The sequence below is a fragment of the Bubalus bubalis genome, chromosome 5, assembly GCF_019923935.1.
Source record: "Bubalus bubalis isolate 160015118507 breed Murrah chromosome 5, NDDB_SH_1, whole genome shotgun sequence".
In the NCBI taxonomy this organism is placed as follows: domain Eukaryota; kingdom Metazoa; phylum Chordata; class Mammalia; order Artiodactyla; family Bovidae; genus Bubalus; species Bubalus bubalis.
Genome location: NC_059161.1, coordinates 109,136,285 through 109,162,664, shown reverse-complemented (window position 1 = coordinate 109,162,664; position 26,380 = coordinate 109,136,285). Strand labels below are relative to the sequence as shown.

The 26,380-nt window shown below is 38.0% G+C and overlaps 1 protein-coding gene across 24 annotated transcripts in view; it reads right to left on the bottom strand.

The window, feature by feature from the left end:
• Nucleotides 1–2,825: 2,825 nt before the first annotated feature.
• CCDC15 (coiled-coil domain containing 15) overlaps nt 2,826–26,380 on the bottom strand; it is a 50,993-nt gene continuing 27,438 nt past the window's right edge. For 23 of the 24 annotated variants that reach the window (XM_025286340.3, XM_025286342.3, XM_025286348.3 and 20 more), the window contains 5 exons: nt 25,556–25,648; nt 25,159–25,262; nt 5,635–5,811; nt 4,998–5,146; nt 2,826–3,733 (listed from right to left, as the gene is read on the bottom strand). In XM_025286340.3, coding sequence (XP_025142125.2) covers nt 3,612–3,733; nt 4,998–5,146; nt 5,635–5,811; nt 25,159–25,262; nt 25,556–25,648 — 645 coding nt within the window. In that variant the 3' untranslated portion in view covers nt 2,826–3,611. Of the gene's footprint in view, nt 3,734–4,997; nt 5,147–5,634; nt 5,812–24,030; nt 24,166–25,158; nt 25,263–25,555; nt 25,649–26,380 lie in introns of those variants that run through there. The other variant, XR_006551350.2, reaches the window with a different exon arrangement.

Sequence of the window (26,380 nt, the reverse complement as noted above, 5' to 3'; positions counted from 1 at the left end):
ATAAAACATTGTTGGAAGAAATGAATGGAATGACATCCCACGTTCATGAATCAAACTGATTTATAGATTCAATGTGACCCTTATCAAAACCTCAATTTTTGCAGGAAGGTGATCTTTAAATTTCATATAAAAATGCAATGGACTCAGTATAGCAAAATGATCTTTAAAAAGAAGAACAAAGATAGAAGCCTCATGCTTCTCAATTTTATAACTTGCTACAGTAATCAAAACAGACTACTTTGGTTTAAGTATAAATACATAGATTAATGGAATAGAAAAGAGATTTCAGAAATAAACCCTAATATTAATGGTCCATTGATTTTTGACAACAGTGTCGTATCAATTCAGTGGGGTGAATTAATAGTTTTTTGAACAAATGATGCTGGGACAACTAGATATCCTCATACAAAAGAATGAGGTTGGATGCCTATCTAACTCTATGCATAAATATTCCCAAAACAGATCATAGACCTCAGTGTAAAAGCTAAAACTACAAAACTCTTAAAAGAACACACAGGAGTAAATCTTTGTGAACTTGGATTGTGTGCACACGTGCTCAGTCACTTCGGTCGTGTCTGATTTTGCGGCCATATGGACTATAGCTCTCCAGGCTCCTGCCCATGGGCTACTCCAGGCAAGAATACTGAGGGGGTTGTCATTCCCTCCTCCAAGAGGTCACCCAGACCCAGGGACTGCATCCATATCTCTAGCACTGCAGGCAGCCTCTTTACCCACTGAGCCACCGGGGAAGCCCTGAACTTGGATTAGGCAATGACCAAAGCAACAAGAGAAAAAGTAGATGAATTGGACTTCCACAAAATTAAAAAATTTTGTCCTGCAAAGGAAACTATCAAAAAAGTGAAAAAACAATCCCCAGAACAGGAAATATTTACAAACCCTAAGTCTAATAAAGGACCTTATGCAGAATATATTAGCCATTCTCAGAACTCAATAATCAAAAGATAAATAACCCAATTAAAAATCAGAAAAATAAAGATGCTCACCATTGTTAGTCATCAGGAAAATCAAAATCACAATGAGATACCACTTCATACCCTTTAGGATGACTATAATCAGAGAGATAGATAAGGATAAGAGTTGGAGGATGTGAAGAAAATCTGAACCCTTATACACAATTGGTGTGAATGTAAAAATGATGCAGACGCTTTGTAGAAGTTTTCAGTTCCTTAAAATGTTCAACATTAGGCTACCATAGGACCCAGCAAATCCCCTTCAGGGTATATAGCCAAGAGAAATAAAAACACAGCAAAGCTTGTAAACAAATGTTCATAGCAGCATTATTCACAGTAGCTAATTAGTAGAAACATCCCAAATGTTCATCAACTGGGTAAATAAAATAGAGTATATCCAGAGTGGAATATTATTCAGCAATAAAAAGCAATGAATTACTGATACAAGCTACAACATACAGAAATCTTTAAAACATGATCCTAAATGAAAGACTCTAGTCACAAAAGACTATTTATTACATGACTCCTTTTAAATGGCAAGTCCAAAATAGGCAGATCTATAGAGACAGAAAGCGGGCTGGTGATTGGCTGAGAGAACGAGGAACAACTGTTAGTGGGTATGGGATTTTTCTTTTCTATACTAAAAAAATTTGATTATTGTTAAAAAAAAAAAACTATAAAATTTACAGTTGCAACCAATTTTTAAGTATACTTTTCAGTAGTGTATCTTAAGTGTATTTATATTCACACTTGTGAAAGAGACCTCTGGAACTTCTTCATCTTGCAAAACTGAAACTCTACTCATTACTAACCTTCCATTTCCTCCTGGCAACCACTACTCTGCTTTCCTTTTTTTAATTTTGGCCGTGCTGGGTCTTTATAGCAGCACGTGGGCTTTTTCTCTGGTTGCGGCATGCATACTTCTCTTGTTGAGGAGCACTGGCTCTAGAATGCGAGGGCTCAGCAGGTGCAGCCCACGGGCTTGGCTGCCCTACAGCATGTGGGATCTTAGTTCCCAACCAGGGACCGAAGCCGTGTTTAAAGCATTGGAAGGTGGATTCCCTCCACTGGACCACCAGGGAAGTCTCCATCACTGCTTTCTGTCCGCGTGGTTTTCATTATTCTCGGTTCCTAGAACGAGTGGAATCACACAGTATTTGTCTTTTTGTTCCTAGCTTACTTCACTTAGCACAATGTCCTTAAGGCTAATACAGGTTACACTACATGACAGGATTTCTTTCCTTTTTGGGGCTGAGGAGTATTCCATTGTATGTATATAGCACATTTTGTTTATCCACCCATCTGCTGATGGAAATTTAGGTTGCTTCCACCTCTTGCCACTATGAACATATCTGTTGAAGATTCTGCTTTCAATTATTTAGGATATATACCCCCAGTGGGATTGCTGGATCACCTGGGCATCTCCTTAGAGTGACAAGTGTTCTAAAATTTGATAGTGGTAATAGTTGTACAACCATAGAGTATAATAAAAACCACTGAATTGTACATTTCAAGTCAGTGAATCAAATGATATATGAATTATATCTCAACAAAGGTGTTAAAAAACACAACTCAGAAAGGCTAAAGCAAGGATTTAGTTGCATAAGGATTTTGACTGAACTGGATAATTAATCTGATTAAATAACCAGTCAATCTTGTCACACGAGTAATTCTGACACTTATTTTCAATGACCTGGCTAGATGTTTAGGTGTTTTCTGAGACATAACTTCAGTGCTTTTTCAACACTGACCATTAGAAGTAGGAAAAAGAAAATGTCAGTACCTCACCTTAATTCACAATATTAAAACTTTTCATATTGTGTCAAGAAACACTGTAAAGAAATAACAAATTCATACTAACTATAGCAATTTTTATTTCACCTGCTCTGTAGGTATGGCATTCACCAGATTTTTTATAGATAGGAAAACATAGGACTTTACTCTCTTTGACTTCAGATTCACTTTTTGAAATGTCACTCACAATTATTTCACATAAAAGATGCTCAAAAGGCAGAGGGTTTATTTGCCTTTTTTGCTATAAAAATTATAAAATTAAAAAGTCCTCTGTTCATCGTCACTGAATGGGGAAAGAGGTAATAAACTTAAAAACACGAGAGAAAAAATTTTGAGGAAAAAACGTACATCAAATTCAGATTGTTCTCATCTCTAACTGCTGTACACAACTAGAAAAGATAACAGCAATATAGATGGCCACTGGTGTTCAGAAATTCATTTCTGCATCTTCTCTTCTTCATCCAAACATTTTCAATTTTGTCAAGATTCAAGTGGTACAGTTATATAAAGATAATAAATCAGATAATCTCAAAGATTTCTAATAATATCTTCTGAGCAGAGCAGAGCAAAGTGAGAGAAAACTCACCAGCCTGAGTGATCATTTTTAAAACAATACGTACCAGATGGTTTACGGTAATGACACAAGTCTAGAAGCCAGTTTTCCATCTTGGTCCCAAGCACAGAGTGAAATAATGGTCATGATTTAATTAAAAAGATACCAATTGTGTGGGACAGTCTTTCTTTCCAAGTTACACATCTTATACACTTTGACAGTTTTTCCTAAAATAATCTCTTGGGGTAGATTTTAAGTAGGTTGAAATACTAATGGTTGATTTCAGATTCTTATTACAGGTTTTTCAAAGTCCGTCTATGTGCAGAAGCAAAATTATGAATGGCAACTCGAAGATCTGAGTTCCCCTCAGGGATGTCACAGGAGTTGATGACTGAATGGAGTGCCCGGGTATACGCTGCAAATAAAGATTAACATAGTGATCAATGAAGTAGGATTCTAAACATTTCTCCCAACCTCTTCCTATTAGTACTGCTTCTCTGCCTAGTCTTAAAGGCATTAACTTTAACAATCCATTGAATAAGTATTGAGTATTTACCACATGCCAAGTACTCTGTGATTACAGAAAAGATCATGAGAGGATGGACACAGAAATTAAATTACAGTGTACTATTTCCAAACCAGAGGCATATACAAAATGTCATCACAGCATGAAGTTCAAAACGAAAAAGAAACTAGGAGAGGATGAAAAAGATTCCCAGAAGTGGCAACATTCTAAAAAAAAGAATCGGTAACATTTAAGATGGTCTTGAAGGATTAATAGAAGTAAAGGAAAGAAGGCCTTCTAGGCAAAGAAATGAGTGTGTGGGGGTACAAGGATACATTTTTTATGTGGTGTGTACTGACAATAGCAGGTTCGATATGGCTGGAGTATGGCCTGGAGCCAGAGAGAAAACATGCCGGTTATGCGCTGTATTTTGTACTTCAGTGGTAAGTCCGACAGATCTGATGATAAGGGATGGCACAATCAGATGTGTGTTTTTAAAACATAATTCGCAGGACTGATAAGAAACTCATATCGCAGATGGAACATTAGGGATACAAACACCACCACCATTTTCGGTATTTGTATGAAGACTCTATAATCTCCACACTATGTATATCAATACATTTAAGAATGGACAGGAAACAGACATATTAGTGACAACAGGAAATGACTCCATTTCTTCTAGCTGGTATTCCTAACAGAGTTTATATTGGTCCTCATGTTTCTCAGTGACCCCTAGCAGAACTGGCAGTCTAATGTGGATATACACACATTATAAATAATATACAGATGGTAAGTCTTTGTTAGATAACATTCAAGAATTTGGATAACACGGTATTCAACTGGACAGAGGCCTAACTTAGATAGCTATAAACCTCTAATCTTCTTCATTTACAGGAGGACATGCAACCCTAGTCTCGTTACTATACAATGGGCTAGGACTATTTCCCCAGCATAAATGAAGACAAGAAGATAACATATCTCAAAGAGAAATATAACTCACTATAATTATTTTCATTGCCTCAGAGTTGTTTTGTAAAGGGGGGGTATAACAGTCTTTGATATATAATAAGCACTTAGTCAATAAATGCTAAATTTCTACTACAATCACTACTTTTACTCTTGTTATTTTTTATCTGCTACCAGGCCCCAACCATTCCTTAATGATACTTACCTTTGTGGTTTTTATAGAAAATACAATTGTTGGCACAGGTATCTGGATGAGCATCCCAAAAATCAGGACCACAGCAGCAGAGTGGAGGTAAAGTAATATTATATAGTTGCATTTTCTCCTGGATCTGGGCTCTTAAAGCTTCTACATATCTATAAAAATACAGTATGACCAAGCAAAGTGAACCACCAGGAAGAGAATGCGCATGAGTCCTTATTTTACTCCTAGCTCAAACTGTGAAACAATTTCTTATCACTGTGCCTCAACCCTTCCTCTGTATACTGAGAAGCAGTACAAGGAAAAATGCAGTGCTATTCCAGAGAGGTATTAGGCAATCAAGAAATCCGTTTACCTTCTGATGCACAGGGTGAGGGTTTGATCCCTGGTTGGTAAGCTAGGATCCCATAGGCCTCATGGCCAAAAACAGCCAAAGAACACAAAACAGAAACAATATTGTAACAAATTCAAGGACTTTAAAAAAGGGTCCACATAAAAAAAAAAAAAAAAGAAATGTGATGAAGTTCTGTGCCTCCTAAAACATAAGAAGACACAGTCAACTCATTTTAGGGAAAATGAGAAGCCCGACTTCCTAACAGGTCTCCTCCAGGGCCAAAATTTCATGCAGAACTTTCCAAAGTACCTTTGGTATTCTTTTTCTTTCTGCTGTTGTTTTTCTCTGGCTCCTTTTATTTCCTCAAGTTGTAGTTGGGCTAATATCTCACTCATCTTCTCCCCTGAACATGGCTCTTCATGGGATTTCATTCTTAATATCCTCTGTTCTTCAGCATAACGTTGCTGCTCTTTCTTTTTCTTAATTCTGAGGATAAAATCATAACATGGTTAGGAATTTCATCAAGTCATTATTTAGAATTAGCTTTTTGATCCAAATACCTCAAGAAATTCCCAGAAAGAGGGGAATCAGGAAATCAGTTTAACAACCCTAGAAAAGCCTCAAAACCCCCTGCTGGCTGATTTAAGTTTATCTTATTGCTCATTCTCTTGAATGGAAATGACCAATAGTTACTACTAAAAGAGTGTTCCTGGAAGAATTCTAACACAAGAACTTTCTGAGGTTAAAATTACAAGCAGACAGGACTTCAGCTTTTAGCTAAAATGGATTAACGGGGACTGGATTTGCCCTACCACCTTAAACAACCAAATAAATAAAACAACAAATCAACCCAGAAACCAACCAAACCAAAAACAAACAAACAAACAAAACAATGGTTTTCTAGACACTGGATATTCATGATGAAAGACAGTGATCCTTGACAGACGGAAAACAAATGAAGTGAGTCTTACAAGTGTCCAAGTTCACTGCCTTCAAAGTTTCCAGGCAGCAGCAGCACAGGGCAGGAGAGTTGAGGTGGAGCCTGATAGACTTTCTTTTTTTTTTTTTTTTTTTTCTGATAGACTTTCTGAGTTGGGGCGATGACGCTGAAAGTACAGGGACACAAAAGCAACTAGAGTACTTAAGACAGAAAACCCAGGGGCGAGAGCTGCTCAGAGAGAGAACCCCAGAGATCTAGGGGGTCTCCTAATACACAGCAGAGCACTGAGCATGTATGTGAGGACACGATCTGAGACCAAGGACAGAGCCATCCTAAAGAGGGACAGGGAACAGTGTCTTGTGCTCACACAGAATGGAGACTGTTCCCACCACTTAAGCCTTGAAACACTCATAATGTACAGGCACTGGGTAGAGTTTTCAGGAAGACTTTACCTCAGTAGTGGGGAATAACGGTTGTTCCAGACACAACCAACACTGTAAAAGCAAGGCCCCAAAATAACTTAAATAAAAGTGTTAGTCTGACTCTTTGTGACCCCAAGGACTGTAGCCCACAAAGCTCCTCTGTCCATGGGATTTTCCAGGCAAGAATCCTGGAGTGGGTTACCATTTCCTTCTGCATTCCTAAACAAAGCTCAGAAAAATTTTATAAGAATACAAAAATAACCAGTAACCAACCAATGAAGTAAATTCAATGTTGGATGTCTAATCAAAGATTACCAGGCATGCAAAGAGGCAGACAAATACAATTAATAATGAAGAGAGTAATCAACCACTCAAAATCAACCTAGAATAGACAGTGATTAGAATTAGCATAGAAGGAAATGAAAACAAGATAGAACAACTATTAACAGATCCTATACATTCAAAAAGTTTAGACATAAAGAAGACTGAGATCAACTTATCAAGATGAAAACTACAATTTCTGAAATAAAAAATACACTGGAGAATAATTCTGTATATTAAAGAAATAGAATTAATAATTAGTAACCTTCCAAAACAGAAAGCACCAGACCAAGATGGGCTCACCAAACAATTAAGGAAGAAATTACACCAAATCTCTTCAGTCTCTTTCAGTGGACAGAAACAGAAAGCATGCTTAACTCATTCTATGAGGTCAGCATTACTCTAAAATCAAAACCAGATAAAGATATTAGAAAGTATTACCAATATTTCTCATGAACAAGAGGCAAAAATCCTCAAAATATTAGCAAGTCAAATCTAAGAATGCACACATATATCACAATCAAAAGGAATTCAGGCCAATAATAAAAGGCTGGTTCAACATGAAAAAAATCAATTAATGTAATAGATCATATCAAAAGCTATATAGGAAAAATCACAATTCTATAAAAAGATATACAGAAAGCATTTGACAAAATCAAACACCATACAATCCAGCAGTACCCTTGGTATTTACACAACTTACACCCACACAAAACCTGCGCGTGGATGTTTGAAATAGTTTATTTGCCAAATGCTGGAAGAAAACCAAGATGTCCTTCAGTAGATGAACGGATAAATAAACTGTTGTACTTTCAAACAACAAAATATTATTCAGTACTAAAAAGAAATGAGCTATCAAGACATGAAGAGACATTCAATGTAAATGCCTATTACTAAGTGAAAGAAGCCAATCTCAAAAGGCTACATATTATATGATTCCAACCATATGACATTCTGGAAAGAGGAAAACAATGGAGACAGTGAGAGATCAGTGGTTGCCAGAAGCTGGGGTTGGAGAGAGAGAAAGAAGGTGAACAGGCAGAGCATAAAGGAGTTTTAGAGTAGTAAAACTATTCTCTATGATACTTAATGATGGATACAAGTCACTATACATTTGCCCAAACCCATAAATGTGCAACACCAAGAGTGAACCCTAATGTAAATTATACACTTCGGTTGATAATGATGTATCAATGCAGGCTTATCACGTGTTAACAGTTGTACCACACTGGTGGGGGATGTTGATAATGGGGGAGGCTCTGAATGTCAAGGGATAGTACATATGAACAATTGCTCTACCTTCCTCTCAATTTTGCCATGAACCTAAACTGCTCTATAAAAATAAATTCTTTATTTAAAAAAATACACTGGATGGGATTACTAGCAGGTTAAACACTGCAAAACTAAATCTGAAAGCATAATGATAGAAATATCCAAAATAAACCACAGCGAGAAAATCCAAAAATTTAAAAGGAACACAAAAAAGCAATGAATCCAATTAAAAATGGGTAAAGGACTGGAAGAGATATTTCTCCAAAGATGATCTATAAATGACCAACAAACATAAGAAAAGTTGCTCAACATCACGAATCTTCATTCAAATGCAAATCAAAATCTCAATGAGATTATCACCTCATACTATATTCACAACAATACGGATATGTTTATTTGTTTATTAACACTACTGAACTGTACACTTAAACGTGGTTACAATGGTAAATTATACATTATATGCTTTTACCATCAAAAGAAAAAACCGTGTCACATAAATAAATGAATAAATGAAGGGAAAAAAATGAAATCAAGTTGTTTTTAGACGTACAAAACCTGAAAGAATTCATCCCCAGTATGGGCATAACGCAGAGACAGTACAGGCTTGGTTCTAGACCACTGTAATAAAGGGAAGATTGAGATAAAGCAAGTCACATGAAGTTTTTGGTTTCCCAGTGCATATAAAATTCTGTTTACACTGTAGTCTTTTAAGTGTGTGATAACACAATGTACATGCCTTAATTTAAAACTAATTGGCATCAGCAGACTAGCTCAACACAGGGTTGCCACATACCTTCAATTTGTAAAAAGATGCAGTATCTACAAAGTACAGTGAGGCGCAGCACAGTAAAACAAGGCATGCCTGTATACCCACAACTGCAGGAAATGTTAAAGGTTATCTTTCAGACAAGAACAAAATGATACTTTAGGTAATATATATAAGATTCTTATTAGTTAAATCTCTTTTAAATAATAACAGACTTCTTGAACAAAAATAACAATGTATTTTATATGTAAAAGTAAAATGTATAACAATAGTATAAAGGTTGGATGAGAGAAATGGAAGTACACTACTCTAAGATTCTTATACTAAAATTTTTATATTATTTGTGAAGTAGTATAATATCATTTAAAGGTAGAGTGTGAAAAGTTAAGAGATATACAACTATAAATCCTAGTGTGTGCATGCTCAGTCTCTTCAGTTGTGTCCAGCTCTTTGCAACCCCATGGGTTAGAGCCTGCCAGGCTCCTCTATCCATGGAATTTCCTAGGCAAGATGGAGTGAGTTGCCATTTCCTACTCCATGGGATTGAATCTGAGTCTCATGCATGCACTAGCAGGTGGATTCTTTACCACTGAGCCACATGGGAAGCCCTATAAATTCTAGAACAACCAATAAAATAACAAAAATGTCATAGTTTACAGGCCAACAACGGAGATGCACTAGAATCATAAAAATATAAAAGTAATTCAAAAAAGGTATAAAAAGAGAAAAAAGAGAACTAAGAAGAAATGGGACAAACAGCAAGATAATATATCAAACCCTACCAATAATCACGTTAAAAGTAAATAGTCTAAACACCCAATTAAAAGGAAGAGATTGTCAGATTTGATAAAAATTGTAGGATTTGATTCAACAACACATTGCTGACAAGAAATGCACTTTAAATAGAAAGAAACAGATTAAAAATACAAGAAATGCGAAATATATGCTAGCACTAGTTAAAAGAAGTTTGGAATAACTATATTAATATCAGACAATGTAGATGTCAGAGCAAATAAACTATCAGAGATAAAGGTCATTTCATAATTATAGAGTCAATTAACTGAGAAGACATAACAATTCCAAACATTTATGTATCTAATAAAAGAGCTTCAAAATACATGAAGCAAAGGCTTATAGAACTGCAAAGAAGATACAATAAATCCACAGTTAAGGCAGAGATTTTTAATACCCTCTCTCAATTATTGACAGAAAAACCAGGCATAAACATGGCAAAGATATAGACTTGATCAACATCTTCATGAAATTAAAAGATGCTTGCTCCTTGTAAGAAAAGCAATGACAAACCTAGACAGTATATTAAAAAGCAGAGACATTACTTTGCCTACAAAGATCCATATAGTCAAAGCTATGGTTTTTCCAGTAGTCATGTATGGCTGTTAAGAGCTGGACAATAAAAAAAGCTCAGCACTGAAGAATTGATGCCTTTGAACTGTGTGCTGGAGAAGACTCTTGAGAGTCCCTTGGACAGCAAGGATATCAAATCAATCAATCCTAAAGGAAATCAACCCTGAATATTCATTAGAAGCACTGATGCTGTTGAGTATATTTTCAAGTGCTTATTAGCCATTTATATATTATTTCCTTAGGAGAAATGTCTATTTAAATCCTTTGTCTACTTTTTAATTGGGTTATCTTTTTATTACTGAGTTGTAAGAGTCCTTTTATATATTCTGACTACAAGTTTCTCATCAGATATATGATTTGCAAATAATTTCTCCCATCTTTAGAACACCTAAAGATGTTGTTTTTTTCACCTTCTTTATAGTTTTTAATTTTGATGAAGTCCAACTTATCAATCTTCTCTTTTACTGTTCATTGGACAATTGATTTTTGACAAATGCACTAAAGTATGCAGGGGAGAAAGAATAACTTCAGCAAGAGGATATCCATATACAAAAAAACCACTTCACACTACATGTGAAATGAACTCAGTCTGGATCACAGACTTAAATGTAAAACCTACAATGATAATCTTTCTAGAAGAAAACAACAACAAATTTTTGTGACCTTGAGTTAGGCAATGATTTCTTAACTATGACACCGAAAGTACAATCTCTTTAGTCATTTAAGAAATGTAAACTAAAACCACAATGAGGTACCACTACATACCTATTCAAATGGCTAAAATGAAAAAGACTGATCACACTTACGTGTTGGCAATGATGTAAGGGGACTTGAACTCTCTTACACGGCTGGTGGCAACATAAAGTGGTACAACTACTTTAGAAAACCATCGGACAGTTTCTTTAAAAACTGAAATATATACCTACCATGATGATCCAGTCCACTCTCAGGTATTCACCCAAGAGAAAAGGTAACAGATTTCCAAAGACTTGCACATAAATGTTCACTGCAGCTTTATCTGTATTAGCCCCAAACTGGAAGCAACCCAAATGTCCATCAACCTTTGAATGTATAAACAAATTGTGGTATATCCAAACAATGGAATACTATCTATAAGAAAAAGGAATAAACGCTTGATACCACCACAACAAAGACAAATCTTCAAAATAATTACTCTGAATAAAAGGAGGTAGGCCAGGACTTCCCTGGTGGTACAGTGATAAGAAGGAGTCTGCCTGCCAGTGCAGGGGACAGGGGTTCAATCCCTGGTCCAGGAAGATTCCAACTGCAGCAGAGCAACTAAACCCATGAGCCTATGCTCTAGAGCCTGTGAGATGCAACTACTGAGCCCCTGCACTGACAGCCTGTGCTGCACAGCAAGAGAAGCCACTACAATGAGAAGTCCGCATGCTGCAACTAGCGAGTAGGCCCCACTCTCCGCAACTAGAGAAGCCCATGCACAGCGATGATGACCCAGTGCAACCCCCACAAAATAAAATTGATTGATTTTTTAAAAAAGGAACTGGGCCAATCCCACTCCTAGGTATATATCCAGAGAAAATCATAATTGGAAAGGATGCATGCACTCTTGATGTTTATTGGAAATAGTCAGGACATGGAAGCAATTCAGATGTCCATTGACAGAGGAATGGATAAAGAAGATGTGATACATATATACAATGAAATATTACTCAACCATAAAAGGAACAGAATAGTGCCATTTGCAGAGATGTAGATGGATCTAGAGATTGTCACACAAAGTCAGTCAGAAAGAAAAAAACAAATATTGCATAATATTGCTTATATGTGGAATCTAGAAAAATGATAGAGATGAACTTATGTGCAAAGCAGAAATACAGTCACAGATATATAGAACAAATTTATGGCTACCAAGGCGGATGGGATGAATTGGGAGACTGGGACTGACACATATACACTACTATGTACTGAATAGATCACTAATGAGAACCTACTGTAGAGACAGGGAACCCTACTCAGTGCTCTGTGGCGACCTAAATGGGAGGGAAATCCATAAAAGAGGGGATATATATGCATATGTATGACTGATTCACTTTGATATATAGCAAGAAACTAACACAACATTGTAAAGCAACTACACTCCAATAAAATTTATTTAAAATAAAAGGAGCTGGGCACAAGAGTACATGTTGCAGAACTCCAGAAAATGCAAACTAATCTACAGTGACACAAAGCAAACAAGTAGTTGCCTGAGGAAGAGGGGGCTGTGCAGGTAAGAGGTACTACCAAGGGCATGAAGCAACTTTTGAGGATGACAGATATGTTCACTGTCTTGACTATGATAGTCATCTCATGTGTGTGTCTATGTATGTGTGAAATTTTATATGTGTAGTTTCAGTTCAGTTCAGTTCAGTCACTCAGTCATGTCCGACTCTTTGCGACCCCATGAATCGCAGCACGCCAGGCCTCCCTGTCCATCACCAACTCCCGGAGTTCACTCAGACTCACGTCCATCGAGTCAGTGATGCCATCCAGCCATCTCATCCTCTGTCGTCCCCTTCTCCTCCTGCCCCCAATCCCTCCCAGCATCAGAGTCTTTTCCAATGTAGTTTACTGAACATCAATTATACTTATTTTAAACAAAACACCTTCTAGCAGAGAGCAAAAAACACCTTCTAGTTGCACAATGAGAAAACTGCCAAAAAACCTAATTTAAGAGCTTTTGTTAAGAAATATAACTATTTGGGACTTCCCTCATGGTTCAGTGGTAAAGAATCTGCCTTGCAATGCAGAGAACACAGATTCAATCCCTGGTTGGCAAACTAAGATCCCACATGCCACCAAGCAACTAAGCCTGTGTGCGCACTGCAACTACTGAGCCGGTGCCACGAGAACCCGTGCACCCCAACGGAAGACCCTGCATGCCACAACTATGATCTGACACAGCCAAATAAGTAAATATTTTTTTAAAAAGCAATATAATTCAAGACTCGAACTTACAGATGTATGCTGATAAAGTCAGTTGCTAAAAATGACTTTGAAACAAATGAGCTGCTATTTTCTGAACAGTAGTATGAGGTCAATTCAAACACCTCTTCAATAAAGCATGGTCTGCTGAAAATTCTGGGCTTCCATCCATTTGTAGCAGCCTGTTTACTCCAGGCGAATTCTGGGCTTCCTTTGTTAGATTAATACAGGTATATACTAAAAACCAGGAAGCTGTCCTACAAAGGCTTAAAGATCAGGCACTGGAAAAGTACAAGAAACTTGATGTGCGACTAAGTTCATCCAGATTCTGTCACCTCCCGTAGAGGTGACAAGTCCACTCTAAACAAGGATTTTCTTATAACTGTTCGGCACACTTGCCATTCTCTCTTGAGCTGTAAGTCTACTAGGAGTATTCCTCAAACAGTCTAGAACATAAAAATAGCTTATATGGTATATTGTTGTTGTTCAGTTACTAAGTCATGTCTGACTCTTTGGGACCCCATGAACTGCAGCATGCCAGGATCCCCTGTCCTTCACTGTCTCCCACTGAGTTGGTGATGCTATCTAACCACTTCATCCTCTGCCATGCCCTTCTTCTCCTGCCCTCAATATTTCCCAGCATCAGGGTCTTTTCCAGTGAGTCAGCTCTTTGCATAAGGTGGCCAAAGTTTTGGAGCTTTAGCTTCAGCATCAGTCCTTCCAATGAATATTCAGGGTTGATTTCCTTTAGGATGGACTTAGGTTTGGACTTTAGGTTTGATTTCCTTGCTGTCCAATGGACACTACTCAAGAGTTTTCTCCACACCAGAGTTCAAAAGCATCAAGTCTTCAGCGCTCAGCCTTCTTTATGGTCCAACTCTCACATCTGTACATGACTACTGGAAAAAGCATAGTTTTGACTATACGGGCCTTTGTCGGCAAAGTGATATCTCTGCTTTTTAATACACTGCCTAGGTTTGTTGTCGGAGAAGGCAATGGCAAGCCACTCCAGTACTCTTGCCTTGAAAATCCCATGGATGGAGGAGCCTGGTAGGCTGCAGCCCATGGGGTCGCTACGAGTCAGATGCGACTGAGCGACTTCACTTTCACTTTTTACTTTCACACAATGGAGAAGGCAATGGCAACCCACTCCAGTGTTCTTGCCTGGAGAATCCCAGGGACAGCAGAGCCTGGTGGGCTGCCGTCTATGGGGTCACACAGAGTCGGACACGACTGAAGTGACTTAGCAGCAGCAGCAGCAGGTTTGTTGTAGCTTTTCTTTCAAAGAGCAAGTGTCTTTTAATTTCATGGCTTCAGTCACTGTCTGCAGTGATTTTGGAGCACAAGAAAATAAAATCTGTCACTGCTTCCACTTTTTCCCCATCTATTTGCCATAAAGTGATGGGACCGGATGTCATGTTAGGTTTTCAAATGATGCGTGTTAAGCCAGTTTTTTGACTTTCCTTTTTCACCCTCATTAAGAAGCTCTAAAGAGCTTCCTTCACTTTCTGGAAAGAGGAAAGAAGTTCCTCGTCACTTTCTGCCATTAGAGCAGTATCATCTCCATATCTGATTGTTGATATTTCTCCTGGCAATCTTGATTCCAGCTTGTGATTCATCCAGCCTGGCATTACGCATGATGTACTCTGCATAGAAGTTAAATAAGCAGAGTGATGATATATAGTCTTGTTGTATTCCTTTCCCAGTTTTGAACCAGTCAGTTGTTTCATGTCCAGTTCTAACTTCTGCTTCTTGACCCATATACAGGTTTCTCAGAAGACAGGTAGGTCTGGTAGTCCCATCTTTTTAAGAATTTTCCACAGTATGTTGTGATCCACACAGTTAAAGGCTTCAGTGTAGCCCAAGAAGCAACAGTACAAATTTCTCTGGAATTTCCTTGCCTTCTCCAACGAATACTGGCAATTTGATCTCTGATTCCTATGCCTTTTCTAAATCAGCTTATATCTGAAAGTTCTCAGTTCACCTACTGCTGAAGCCTAGCTTGAAGGATTTTGACCATGACCTTGGTAGCATGTAACGTGAGCACAACTGTACAGTGATTTGAACGTTCTTTGGCACTGCCCTTCTTTGGGACTGGAATGAAAACTGATCTCTTCCAGTCCTGTGGCCACTGCTGTGTTTTCCAAAGTTGCTGACATACTGAGTACAGCACTTTAACAGCATCATCGTCTAGGAAGATGCTAGGTAGGTTGCTTCCGTCCTCACTGTCGTGCCCATCCTTACATAAGGGTTTCTCCTGATCCCTCCAATTTTCTTGAAGAGATCTCTAGTTTTTCCCATTCTATTGTTTTCTTCTATTTCTTTGCATTGTTCATTTAAGAAGGACTTCTTATCTCTCCTTGCTATTCTCTGGAATTCTGCATTCAGTTGGGTATATCTTTTCCTTTCTCCCCTGCCTTTTGTGTTTCTTCTTTCCTCAGCTATTTGTAAAGCTCTTCAGACAACCGCTTTGTCTTCGTGCATTTCTTTTTTAGGTAATGGTTTTGGTCACTGTCTCCTGTACAGTGTTATGAACCTCCATCCACAGTTCTTCAGGCACTGTCTACCAGATCTTATCCCTTGAATCTATTTGATCCTCCACTGTACAATCATAAGGGATTGGTTTAGGTCATAGCTGAATGGCCTTGTGGTTTTTCCTACTTTCTTCAATTTAAGCCTGAATTTTGCAATAAGAAACTGATGATCTAAGTCACAGTCTGCTCCATGGCTTCTTTTTCTTAACTGTATAGAGCATCTCCATCTTTGGCTGCAAAGAATATAATCAATTTGATTTTGATATTGATGATCTGGGATAGCAACCCCTGGTGGCTCAGATGGTAAAGAATCTGCCTACAATGCAGGAGGCTCAGGTATGATCCCTAGGTTGGGAAGATTCCCTGGAGAAGAGCATGGCAACCCACTCCAGTATTCCTGCCTGGAGAATTCCATGGACAGAGGAACCTGGTGGGATACAGTCCATGGGGTCCCGCAGAGTCAAACATGACTGCATGGAGACCATCTGGTGATGTCTATGTGCAGAGTTATCTCTTGTGTTGATGGAAAAGGGTGTTTGCTATGACCAGTGTGTTCTCTTGACAAAACTGTTAGGCTTTGTCCTGCTTCATTTTGTACTCCAAGGCCAAACTTGCCTGTTACTTCAGGTATCTCTTGACTTCCTATCTTTGCATTCCAATCTCCTATGATGAAAAGGACATCTTTGTTTGGTATTAGTTCTAGAAGGTGTTGTAGGTCTTCACAGAACCCGGTCAACTTCAGCTTCTTTGGTTGGGGCATAGACTTGGATTACTGTGATACTGAATGGTTTACTCTGTAAATGAACCAAGGTCATTCTGGTGTTTTGGGGACTGCACTCAAGTCCTGCATTTTGTACTCTTTTGTTGACTATGAGGGCTACTCCATTTCTTCTAATGGATTCTTGCCCACAGTAGTAGATCTAATGGTCACCTGAATTCGCCCTTTCCTCTCCATTTTAGTTAACTGATTTCCAAGATGTTGATGTTCACTCTTGCCATCTCCTGCTTGACTATGTCCACTTTACCTTGATTGATGGTCCTAACATTCCAGGTTCTTATGCAATACCTTTCTTTACAACACTGGATTTTACTGCCACCACCAAACACATCTGTAACTGAGCATTGTTTCTGCTTTGGCCCAGTCGCTCCATTCTTTCTGGAGCTATTAGTAATTGTCCTTGGCTCTTCTCCAGTAGCATACTGGATACCTTCTGGCCTTGGGGGGCTCATCTTCCAGTGTCATATCTTTTTGCCTTTTCATACTGTTCATGGGGTTCTCGCAGCAAGAATACCAGCCATTCCTTCTTCCAGTGGACCACATTTTGTCAGAACTCTTCACTATGACCCGTCTGTCTTGGGTGGCCCTGTAATGGCATGGCTCATAGCTTCACTGCTTTACATAAGCCCCTTCACCATGACAAGGCTATGATCCATGAAGGGGATCACAATCAAACTCAAATGCAGTATAAAGTTGGAACAAGGTAGAAGTAAGAAATCTCAATACTCCAACTTGTGTAGAGAGATGTTTTATTCCTAGTAAGGATCAAGATATAAAGGCATATCAGGCAGTGTACTAGGAACATGAGAAAGGTAATGAGGAGAAGAGCCATGGCACACATACTTATTCACACCTGAATTTTCTTTTTTTGGCCATGCTGCACAGCATGCAAGATCTTACTTCCCTGACCAGGGATTGAACCCATGCTCACTACAGTAGATGTGCAGAGTCCTAACCCTGGACGACCAGGGAATTCCCCACAATTAACTTCAAAATATACATCAATTTGTTCTCTTAAAATAGAATGCATGATATAAGTAAGAGAATAAAAGGAAGAGGTTAAAAAAGTATAAAAGTTTAAATATGAGCCTAGGATCATAGGTGCCCTTCACCAAGGATCTATTTACATAAAGATCTTTTCCCAAAGAGAGCCAGTTTAAAAAAGTAAATGTTTTCAGGACATTCATATTTGATTAGTTCAGTAACTCCTGAGCTGGTGAAAAATGCAAATGTGAAAAGATTTTTTACAGATGAGAAATCGAACTGAGGTTTTCAATTGTTGCTGTTGTTTAGTTATGTCTGACTGTTTTGCAACCTGGTGGACTGTAGCCCACCAGGCTCCTCTGTCCCTGGCATTTCTCAGGTAAGAATACTAGAGTGGGTTGCCACCTCCTTCTCCAGGGCATCTTCCCCACCCAGGGATCAAATCCTCATTTCTTGCATTGGCAGGCGAATTCTTTACCACTGAGCCACCAGGGAAGCCTCAGGTTTTCAAGAATGAAACTTAAATGAAGCCAAGTGAATAATAACAGAACGGTTTAGTTACTGGTATAATTCTCCATAGGCTTCCCAGGTGGCAGTAGTGGTAAAGAACCTGACTGCCAACGCAGGAGACATGAGACGCTGGTTCGATCCCTGGGTCAGGAAGATCCCTTGGAAGAGGGCATGGCAACCCACTCCAGTATTCTTGCCTGGAGAATCCCATGGACAGAGGAGCCTGGCGGGCTACAATCCATAGGGTCACAAAGAATCAGACATGACTCAAGTGACTTAGTGCACACACACATAATTCTCTATACCATTTATTCTCTATACCTATAAACTAAGAGCTAAGGAAACATGTCAGCATTGTTTCTCAAACGTGGGTAACAGAAAAATACTCGAAATTGTTGGTAACAGGACAATTACTAGCAGTGATGGAATCAGCCCTTTCCCCTTCTTCCCCCTAGTTAGTCCTCTCCTCACAGTCAAACATCTTAAGAGTCTAGCCTTTTCCTCTCTGATCTCTTCTCCCCTCCAATGTGGCTTTTAAGACCCATCAATCACGCCACAAAACAACTCTCCCTAAGGTCATTGGTGGCCTACAGGTTAATCCATCTAGCATCTACATTCTCAACAGGGGCGACATTATACCCACGGCAGCAAAAATTGATTCAAGGGAGCAAAATATCTTAGATGTTAAAAGTTTGTGGCCCTCGAAAAGGTCATAGTACATAAGCAGAAATATACCATGTCTATTTCTTACTCTAGAAGAAGGCATTGTCCATTTCTTATTCTATGCCTTCTCCCTAGGTGACTTTTTGCATACCATCTGCTTCTGTGACCACCCCTATCATCTGTAACTCATTAAGCTCCAGCTCCAGCATAGACCATTCCTCTGAGATTTAAACCTATTTAACTGGCTGCCAGTTTGACATTCCACTTGAGTGTCTCAAAGGTATTTATCTGGGAAAAGGATCCACAGCTTTGGTTAGATTCTCAAGTTACGAACTGCTGCCACACAGGAGTTTCAGAAAGGATCGTAACAATAAAAAATGGCAAAATCAACTTAAAAAGTTGATGAAAACAATTACTTTATAAACCTCTCAAATGTCTTTAAAGCTTCTTACGTAAATACACTTTTTAGTTGATACACAATAGAAAATTAACTAGGTTGGAAATCAAGATGTCAACACATGGGTTTTTCCCAGGGCGCTGACGTGAGTATGATTACAGTGGTTCTCAACCCAGTGTCAAACTTTCAGTCAGAGAGAGGAAGAATAGAGAGAGAGGAAGAACAGAGAGAGAGGAAGAACAGAGAACTCTGCAAACTGATTTGTCAACTCGCTACACTGAATGTCTGCACAACAAGTAGATGGCAATATTTACATTTGGAAAGAATCCTGAAGAGAAAGCAGTATCATAGGTAAAGGGCAGTAAAAATACATTCTTAGAACTACAACAACTCAACATCTTGTTAATCATCTTTCATATAAGGTCACGCCACTAATCCTTTACAAAGTTAAATTTCGTAACAGATAGAGATCTAGAACTAAAATTGGCGACTTTTTGGCTCTATGAATTCATACTTCTTAAGCAATCACAGAAATCTGCCAACACTAACACTGTCAAATAAAGGGAACTCTGCATTCAAGAATAAGAAGTACCTTTATTTCAGGGGTTAAAAGAGGTGTCTGCTAGAAAAATAGCTTCTTAAGGAGATGAAAGAAATCTTCCTCTTCGGTACAACAGGATTAATGTCTAATCTAGCACAGTCTAAATCTCTGCCTGCCAATCCTGTTTTCCTGTTCAACCTTTTTCTCTCTTTCTTGATTCTGACAGTATTCTTCCTTAGTGATTTCTGAAATCATTACTAAAAATAACGTAATATTTCCTACTAGATGCTCCACTTGAATTTCCTTTAGGCACTTCAAATCCAATTTGCCCCAAACTAAACTTATCTTCTCCACCTCTACCTCCTTGCTGGAAAATCTGTTTCAAAGCAGCTCATTAGGTAAATCGGCTAAGGGTGGCCTAAGCCATAAACCTGGAACTTATCTTTGAATTCTCCTCTAGCAGTATCTTATCAATTCTATGTCTTTTGCTCTTAAAACTGCCTCCTCTTCACTGCCTCCCTGGCCCTGGCTTATAACTTATTGAAGTTACAGACTTCAAAGCAGTTAGGTGATGGAACTGAATAAATTGGGGATTGAATCCCAGTTCTGCCACTGTTAAGTATGATCTTTATCTTAGGCAACTTAGTTAACCTCTCTGGGGCTCATTTTCTCATCTGTAAAATAAAAAGGATAATTATCTCCTAACATCTAGTCTTAGCCATTTTACCCATTCCTCACAATGTGTCTAAGTGGCTCCTGTTTTCAGGATAAAATCCAAATTCCTTCTTATAACATACAAAGTTCTTTATGATCTTTCCTCATTTTATAAGGCTTACCTCTTGCCATTCTATTAGCTCCAATCACATCCAACTCAGAAGTGTTGTGTTCTTTCGTGTTCCTGCTTTTACAGTGTTGGTCCTTCTGCCTGGAGTTCCTGTCTACTCTTGGTGCACCGCTTCCAGCTGTGTTTCATACACTCTTCTGACCCTTCACAGCTCAGCCCAGGAAGTCTTCCCTGTACTGCTATACCGGGACCCCAATTTTGAGTTCAAAACAGTCTCTGTGCTCTCATACCTTCTTGTAATGTTTTCCTTCTACTGACATTAGAAGAAAGATTTTATTTTACTAATATTTTACTTGATATTTCTACATTTATGTTGATTAAAGAAATTAGTCTGTAATATTGCTATTTTTAATATCCAAGACAGGTTGATTTTAAGGTTATACTGGCTTCTATAATTATTTGGCAAGTATTCCTGTTTTCCATTCTCTGGAATATTTTATGTAAAACTTAGTGCTTAAATATTTGGCAACTAACATTTTTTGAGCATGTACCACATGCCAGATTCTACACTAAGTTCATTTGCCATGTTACCTCACTTAATCCTCACAGCAACTTTCTGAGGCATATATTCCTCTTATATCTGTTTTATAGAGAAGAAACTAGGGCTAATAGTAACTTTCCCAAAGTCACAAAGCTGGTGGGCAGCAGAGCTAGGACTTGAACACATATCTCCCCAGGTTCTTAATCACATGCTATATTGTCTTGTAATACTTAAACATATCACACTATAATTCTTCATTTATTTGCCTCTCCATTAGTCAGTAGAATCTATCTACTAAGATCCTTGAAGGATGGGATCATATCTTCCATATTTTGTATGCTTTAAATCTAGCATCATGTCTACCAATTAATATATGCTCAATAAATAGCTGCTAAATGAATAAATGAAGACATATCATTTGATTCTCATAACAACTGGGTGAGGTAAAGTGGTTACTATCAACTCCTATGTAGAAAGCAAGTATATGTTTACTTTAGAATGCTGCTAAAGTGGTTTTGTCTTTAAGTTAAAACAAATAACTCCCTTGCAAAGAAGGGCATACATTTCATTTCTTCAACAAGTAAAAAGCAAAAAATAATTTTATATTATTTTCAAACTGTCATTGACAACAGATTTAATGTTCTGATACCATCTGTAAGACAGAGACCTTCATATTTCTTCTGGGGTCAAGAGTATAAATCCAACAAGAAAAAGATTATCCAGTGAGAAAATGGCAATAAAACAAAAGCCTTAAGCAGAAAAGCTTTTAAAGAAGGTCAGCAGAATAGCTAAAGAAGAATTCCCCACTGACTACACCATGTGGTAGGCATGTCATAAGAAGATTTAAGGTAGACATAAACTACCCACAGCAGAGATGTCTTGGCTTCAATTAGATGAACTAAAATTTCTATTCTGTTTTGCCTGATGAGTCTGTAAAATGCTTATATATGGGCACCACAGAATTCAGATTTTTTTCTTTTTGATGGAGATCAGATCAAAATTATGGCAAAATGACTAAATTATAGTACGACAAATCTGGTCTAGATATAAGAATGGACTTCCTGAGAGCCAATGTCCTTAGATTCTGAAACTATAATCCAGGGAATTAAATAATTACAGTCCCAAAGAACATTAAGAACAGAAAAGATCCCTGAACTATTTAAACAGAATTCTGCATAAAGGCTACCCTTGGTAAATTCACGAGGATTTTCCAAGCCTCTCTCTTCTAATCCCAATCCAAAACACACATACACATACACTTTTCTACTGTAGCAGTTTTTGCCAAGTCGCTTTTAGGACAACAGTGTTATAACATGTCTCAAAGGGGAAAAAAATGTGAGAACAAAAACATGCCAAAGGAACTACTAAACACCTCACAGGAAAACCATTCTCACCAGTGGACTGCCACATAAAAATTTCAGAAGTCTTTGTAGTCTTTATAGCAAAAAAACCCCAAGACATTAATCTAGGCGGCCCTTTCTGCTTACGCTCCCAGAGTCAAACATATAAATAATAAAACGTTGAAATGCAGAAAGAACAGAAAAAAATTACTTATTTCCCCCAGTGAAAGACAATTCCTAAACACCTTGGAATGCTTAATTTAATCATTGTGTTCATCATCAGTGTTCTTGCAAAAAGCTTTGCTTCTGTTGGGTCCATGGCTTGGGAGAAGTTCAGGGGTAGTTAAGAAGCTGTCCTGGGGAAGAAGGCAGATGCTTGGGCAGAAGCCCTAAGGTCAGGGGCTAATAGGTGAAGCACTGCCCCTAATAGGTCACTAGGTCTTCTTATTCTAATTTCAAGTAAAATTTATGTTCACAAGAGAAATTAAGTCTATAAATGTTGCTTTCTTATAAAGTCCTTGTCAGGTTGGTACTAAGATTATGCTGGCCTCTACAATTATTTGGGAAGTAGTCACTATTTTCCATCCTCTAGAATAGCTTATATAAACCCTGGTGTTATTTTTTCCCTTAAATATTTGGGATCCCCTAATGCAGACATCAACCTAGACAGCATATTAAAAAGCAGAGACATTACTTTGCTAACAAAGGTCCATCTAGTCAAGGCTATGGTTTTTCCAGTGGTCATGTATGGATGTGAGAGTTGGACTGTGAAGAAAGCTGAGCACCGAAGAATTGATGCTTTTGAACTGTGGTGTTGGAGAAGACTCTTGAGAGTCCCTTGAACAGCAAGGAGATCCAACTAGTCCATTCTAAAGGAGATCAGTCCTGGGTGTTCTGTGGAAGGACTGAAGCTAAAGCTGAAACTCCAATATTTTGGCCACCTCATGAGAAGAGCTGACTCATTGGAAAAGACCCTGATGCTGGGAGGGATTGGGAGCAGGAGGAGAAGGGGACAACAGAGGATGAGATGGCTGGATGGCATCACCGACTCGATGGACATGAGTCTGAGTGAACTCTAGGAGTTGGTGATGGACAAGGAGGCCTAGTGTGCTGCAATTCACGGGGTCGCAGAGTTGGACACAACTGAGCGACTGAACTGAACTGAACTGAATGCAGACATCTGAGCCTGGATCTAAACGTTGAGTTTTTCTTTTTGGTAAAATTTTTTTCAAAAAGTGATTTAATTTGTTTACATTCCATAAGTGATTTTTTTTGTGGGGTTAGTCAGATTTCTATTTTTTCTTGCATTCATTTTGTTCTTTTTAAGAGTTTGTCTATTTCATCTAAGTGTTCAAATTTTCTAATGTCTTCTTATTAACATTTAATGCTTCTAGGCTCTGTAGTAATGGCTTCTTTTTTATTCCTAATATTGGTAAGTGATGCCTTCTTTCAAGTAACAGTTTTAATTCTTCCTTTCTGATTTAATGTCTTTTATTTATTTCTCTTGCCTAACTGCTCAGGCTAGGATTTCCTATACTATGTTGAATAGAAGTCGCAAGAATAGGCATTCTGATCCTAAAGAAAAGCTTTCAGCTTTTTACCATGGAGTATGATGTCAGCTATGGACTTGTCACATATGGCCTTTATTATGTCAAGATACATGTCCTCTATATTCGCTTTGTTGACAGCTTTTATCATGAATGAATGCTGAATTTTGCCAAGTGCTTTTTCTGCATCTGTTGAGACAATCACATGATCTTAATCATTCAGTATGTTAATCTGGTGTATCACATTGATTGATCTGTGGATGTGAACCACACTTGCATCTCTAGAATAAATTCCACTTGACCTTGGTGTGCAGTAGTTCCTTAGAAAAATGAACATCCTCTTACCATATTATTTAGCAAGTGTACTCCTCATTATTTACCCGAAGGAGCTGAAAATTTATGCCCACACAAAACCTACACATGGATGTTTAAAGCAGTTTTATTATAACTGCCAAATCTTGGGGGAAAAAATAAGATATCCTTCAGGAAGTGAATGGACAAATAAACTGTAGTATGCTGCTGCTGCTGCTGCTAAGTCACTTCAGTTGTGTCCGACTCTGTGCGACCCCACAGACGGCAGCCCACCAGGCTCCCCCATCCCAGGGATTCTCTAGGCAAGAACACTGGAGTGGGCTGCCATTTCCTTCTCCAATGCATGAAAGTGAAAAGTAAAAGTAAAGTCGCTCAGTCATCTGACCCTCAGCGACGCCATGGACTGCAGCCTTCCAGGCTCCTCCGTTCATGGGATTTTCCAGGCAAGAGTACTGGAGTGGGTTGCCATTGCCTTCTCCAAAACTGTAGTATATCCAGATATGAGAGTATTATTTGTCCATATGTAAAATAGGATTATGATGTGTCAGTGTAGGTTTATGAGTTGTAACAAATTCACCACTATGGTACAGGATACTGACAGTGGAGGAAGCGTCCATGTGTAGGGGTAAGAAGTAAATGGGAACTTTCTGGACTTTGTTTAATTGTGCCATGAATCTAAAACTATTTCAAAAAAATAAGCCTATTAAAAAAATATAACTCTTAACCATCTTTTAATATTGCAACCCAGATCAAAAATAGCTGTTTCCACTAAGGATAAGAAGGTAAAACCACTGTCTGACTCTAAAATCTAGCTTCCAAAATGATCTTAACTGGTAATTTACAACTCACACTGAGGATCAAAGAACTTACTTTTCAATTTTCTTCTTATGTTCTTTTTGCCTTTGTTGTTCTTTCACTTGTTCTCTTTCAATATCCATGAAAAGTCGTCTATACCTCAGATACTGCTTTTGACGCTAAAGAAGAGAAGTAAAAATTTTTAAGACTCTGCTCTCAGAGACTTTCCAAGAAAGGAAATATCCTTAATAATAGCTCAGTATGTTGCTGCTGCTGCTAAATCGCTTCAGTCGTGTCCGACTCTGTGCGACCCCAGAGACAACAGCCCACCAGGCTCCTGTGTCCATGGATTTTCCAGGCAAGAGTACTGGAGTGGGGTGCCATTGCCTTCTCCGGCTCAATATGTTAGGACACAACAAATTGCTTCCAATCTCACATATACTGATGTCCAAAAGCCATTACCACTACATACCTCTTTCTTGTCTTCCTCTTGACTTACTCCAGACTGAAGTGCCAGGGGAGTTTGAAATTCAGTGTTCAATCTTGATTGATACTCATCACCAACCTGTTAGGAAGTCCAGTCACACAAAGTGACAAAACTGCCAAAAGCGAGACCTATGCACATTTTTGATAATTTTATCTACTAATTCTTTCCTTCTGCAATCTTGAGCTCAACTAGATTAAAAAAGTTAAAAAAATATATATATATAAAAGAATAAAATTTTAAGAAAGAATAAAAGGCATTAAACAAAAACAAAAGACTCATGTCAAAGATATGGATGAATTCATGACAAATCAAAATGTACAGAAGCCTTCTAAAATGGTCACTTGAAATCATTCTATTATGACTGTGTGCTTGGGATCGAATATAGGATATAAAATTAGATCTCTTACTATCTCATATCTATAATAATTTTCAATTTGTACACATTCTTGATGGTGTGAATTTAGAGAATAAAAGCTTGAAAGAAAAGATTATAGCAATCAGCTGTCATGGCAGGGAAGAAACTAGAACTTATTTTCTTCCAAAATACTAGGAAAGCCTGTTGACATAACTTAGTATACTTACTTTCACATTATATGGCTCAAATTATGATCTCTAACTTTTAGAAATACAAATTTTAAATTACTTTGATCTTTTTAGCTTAAAAGTTATTTATCGAAAAAAAAGTTATTTATCTGTCAGCAAAGTTGCAAGATACAAGATCAGTATGCAAAAATCAATTACATTTTTATGTACTTGCAACAAACAATTTGAAAATGAAATTAAAGGTAAAATCCATATAATATACCATCA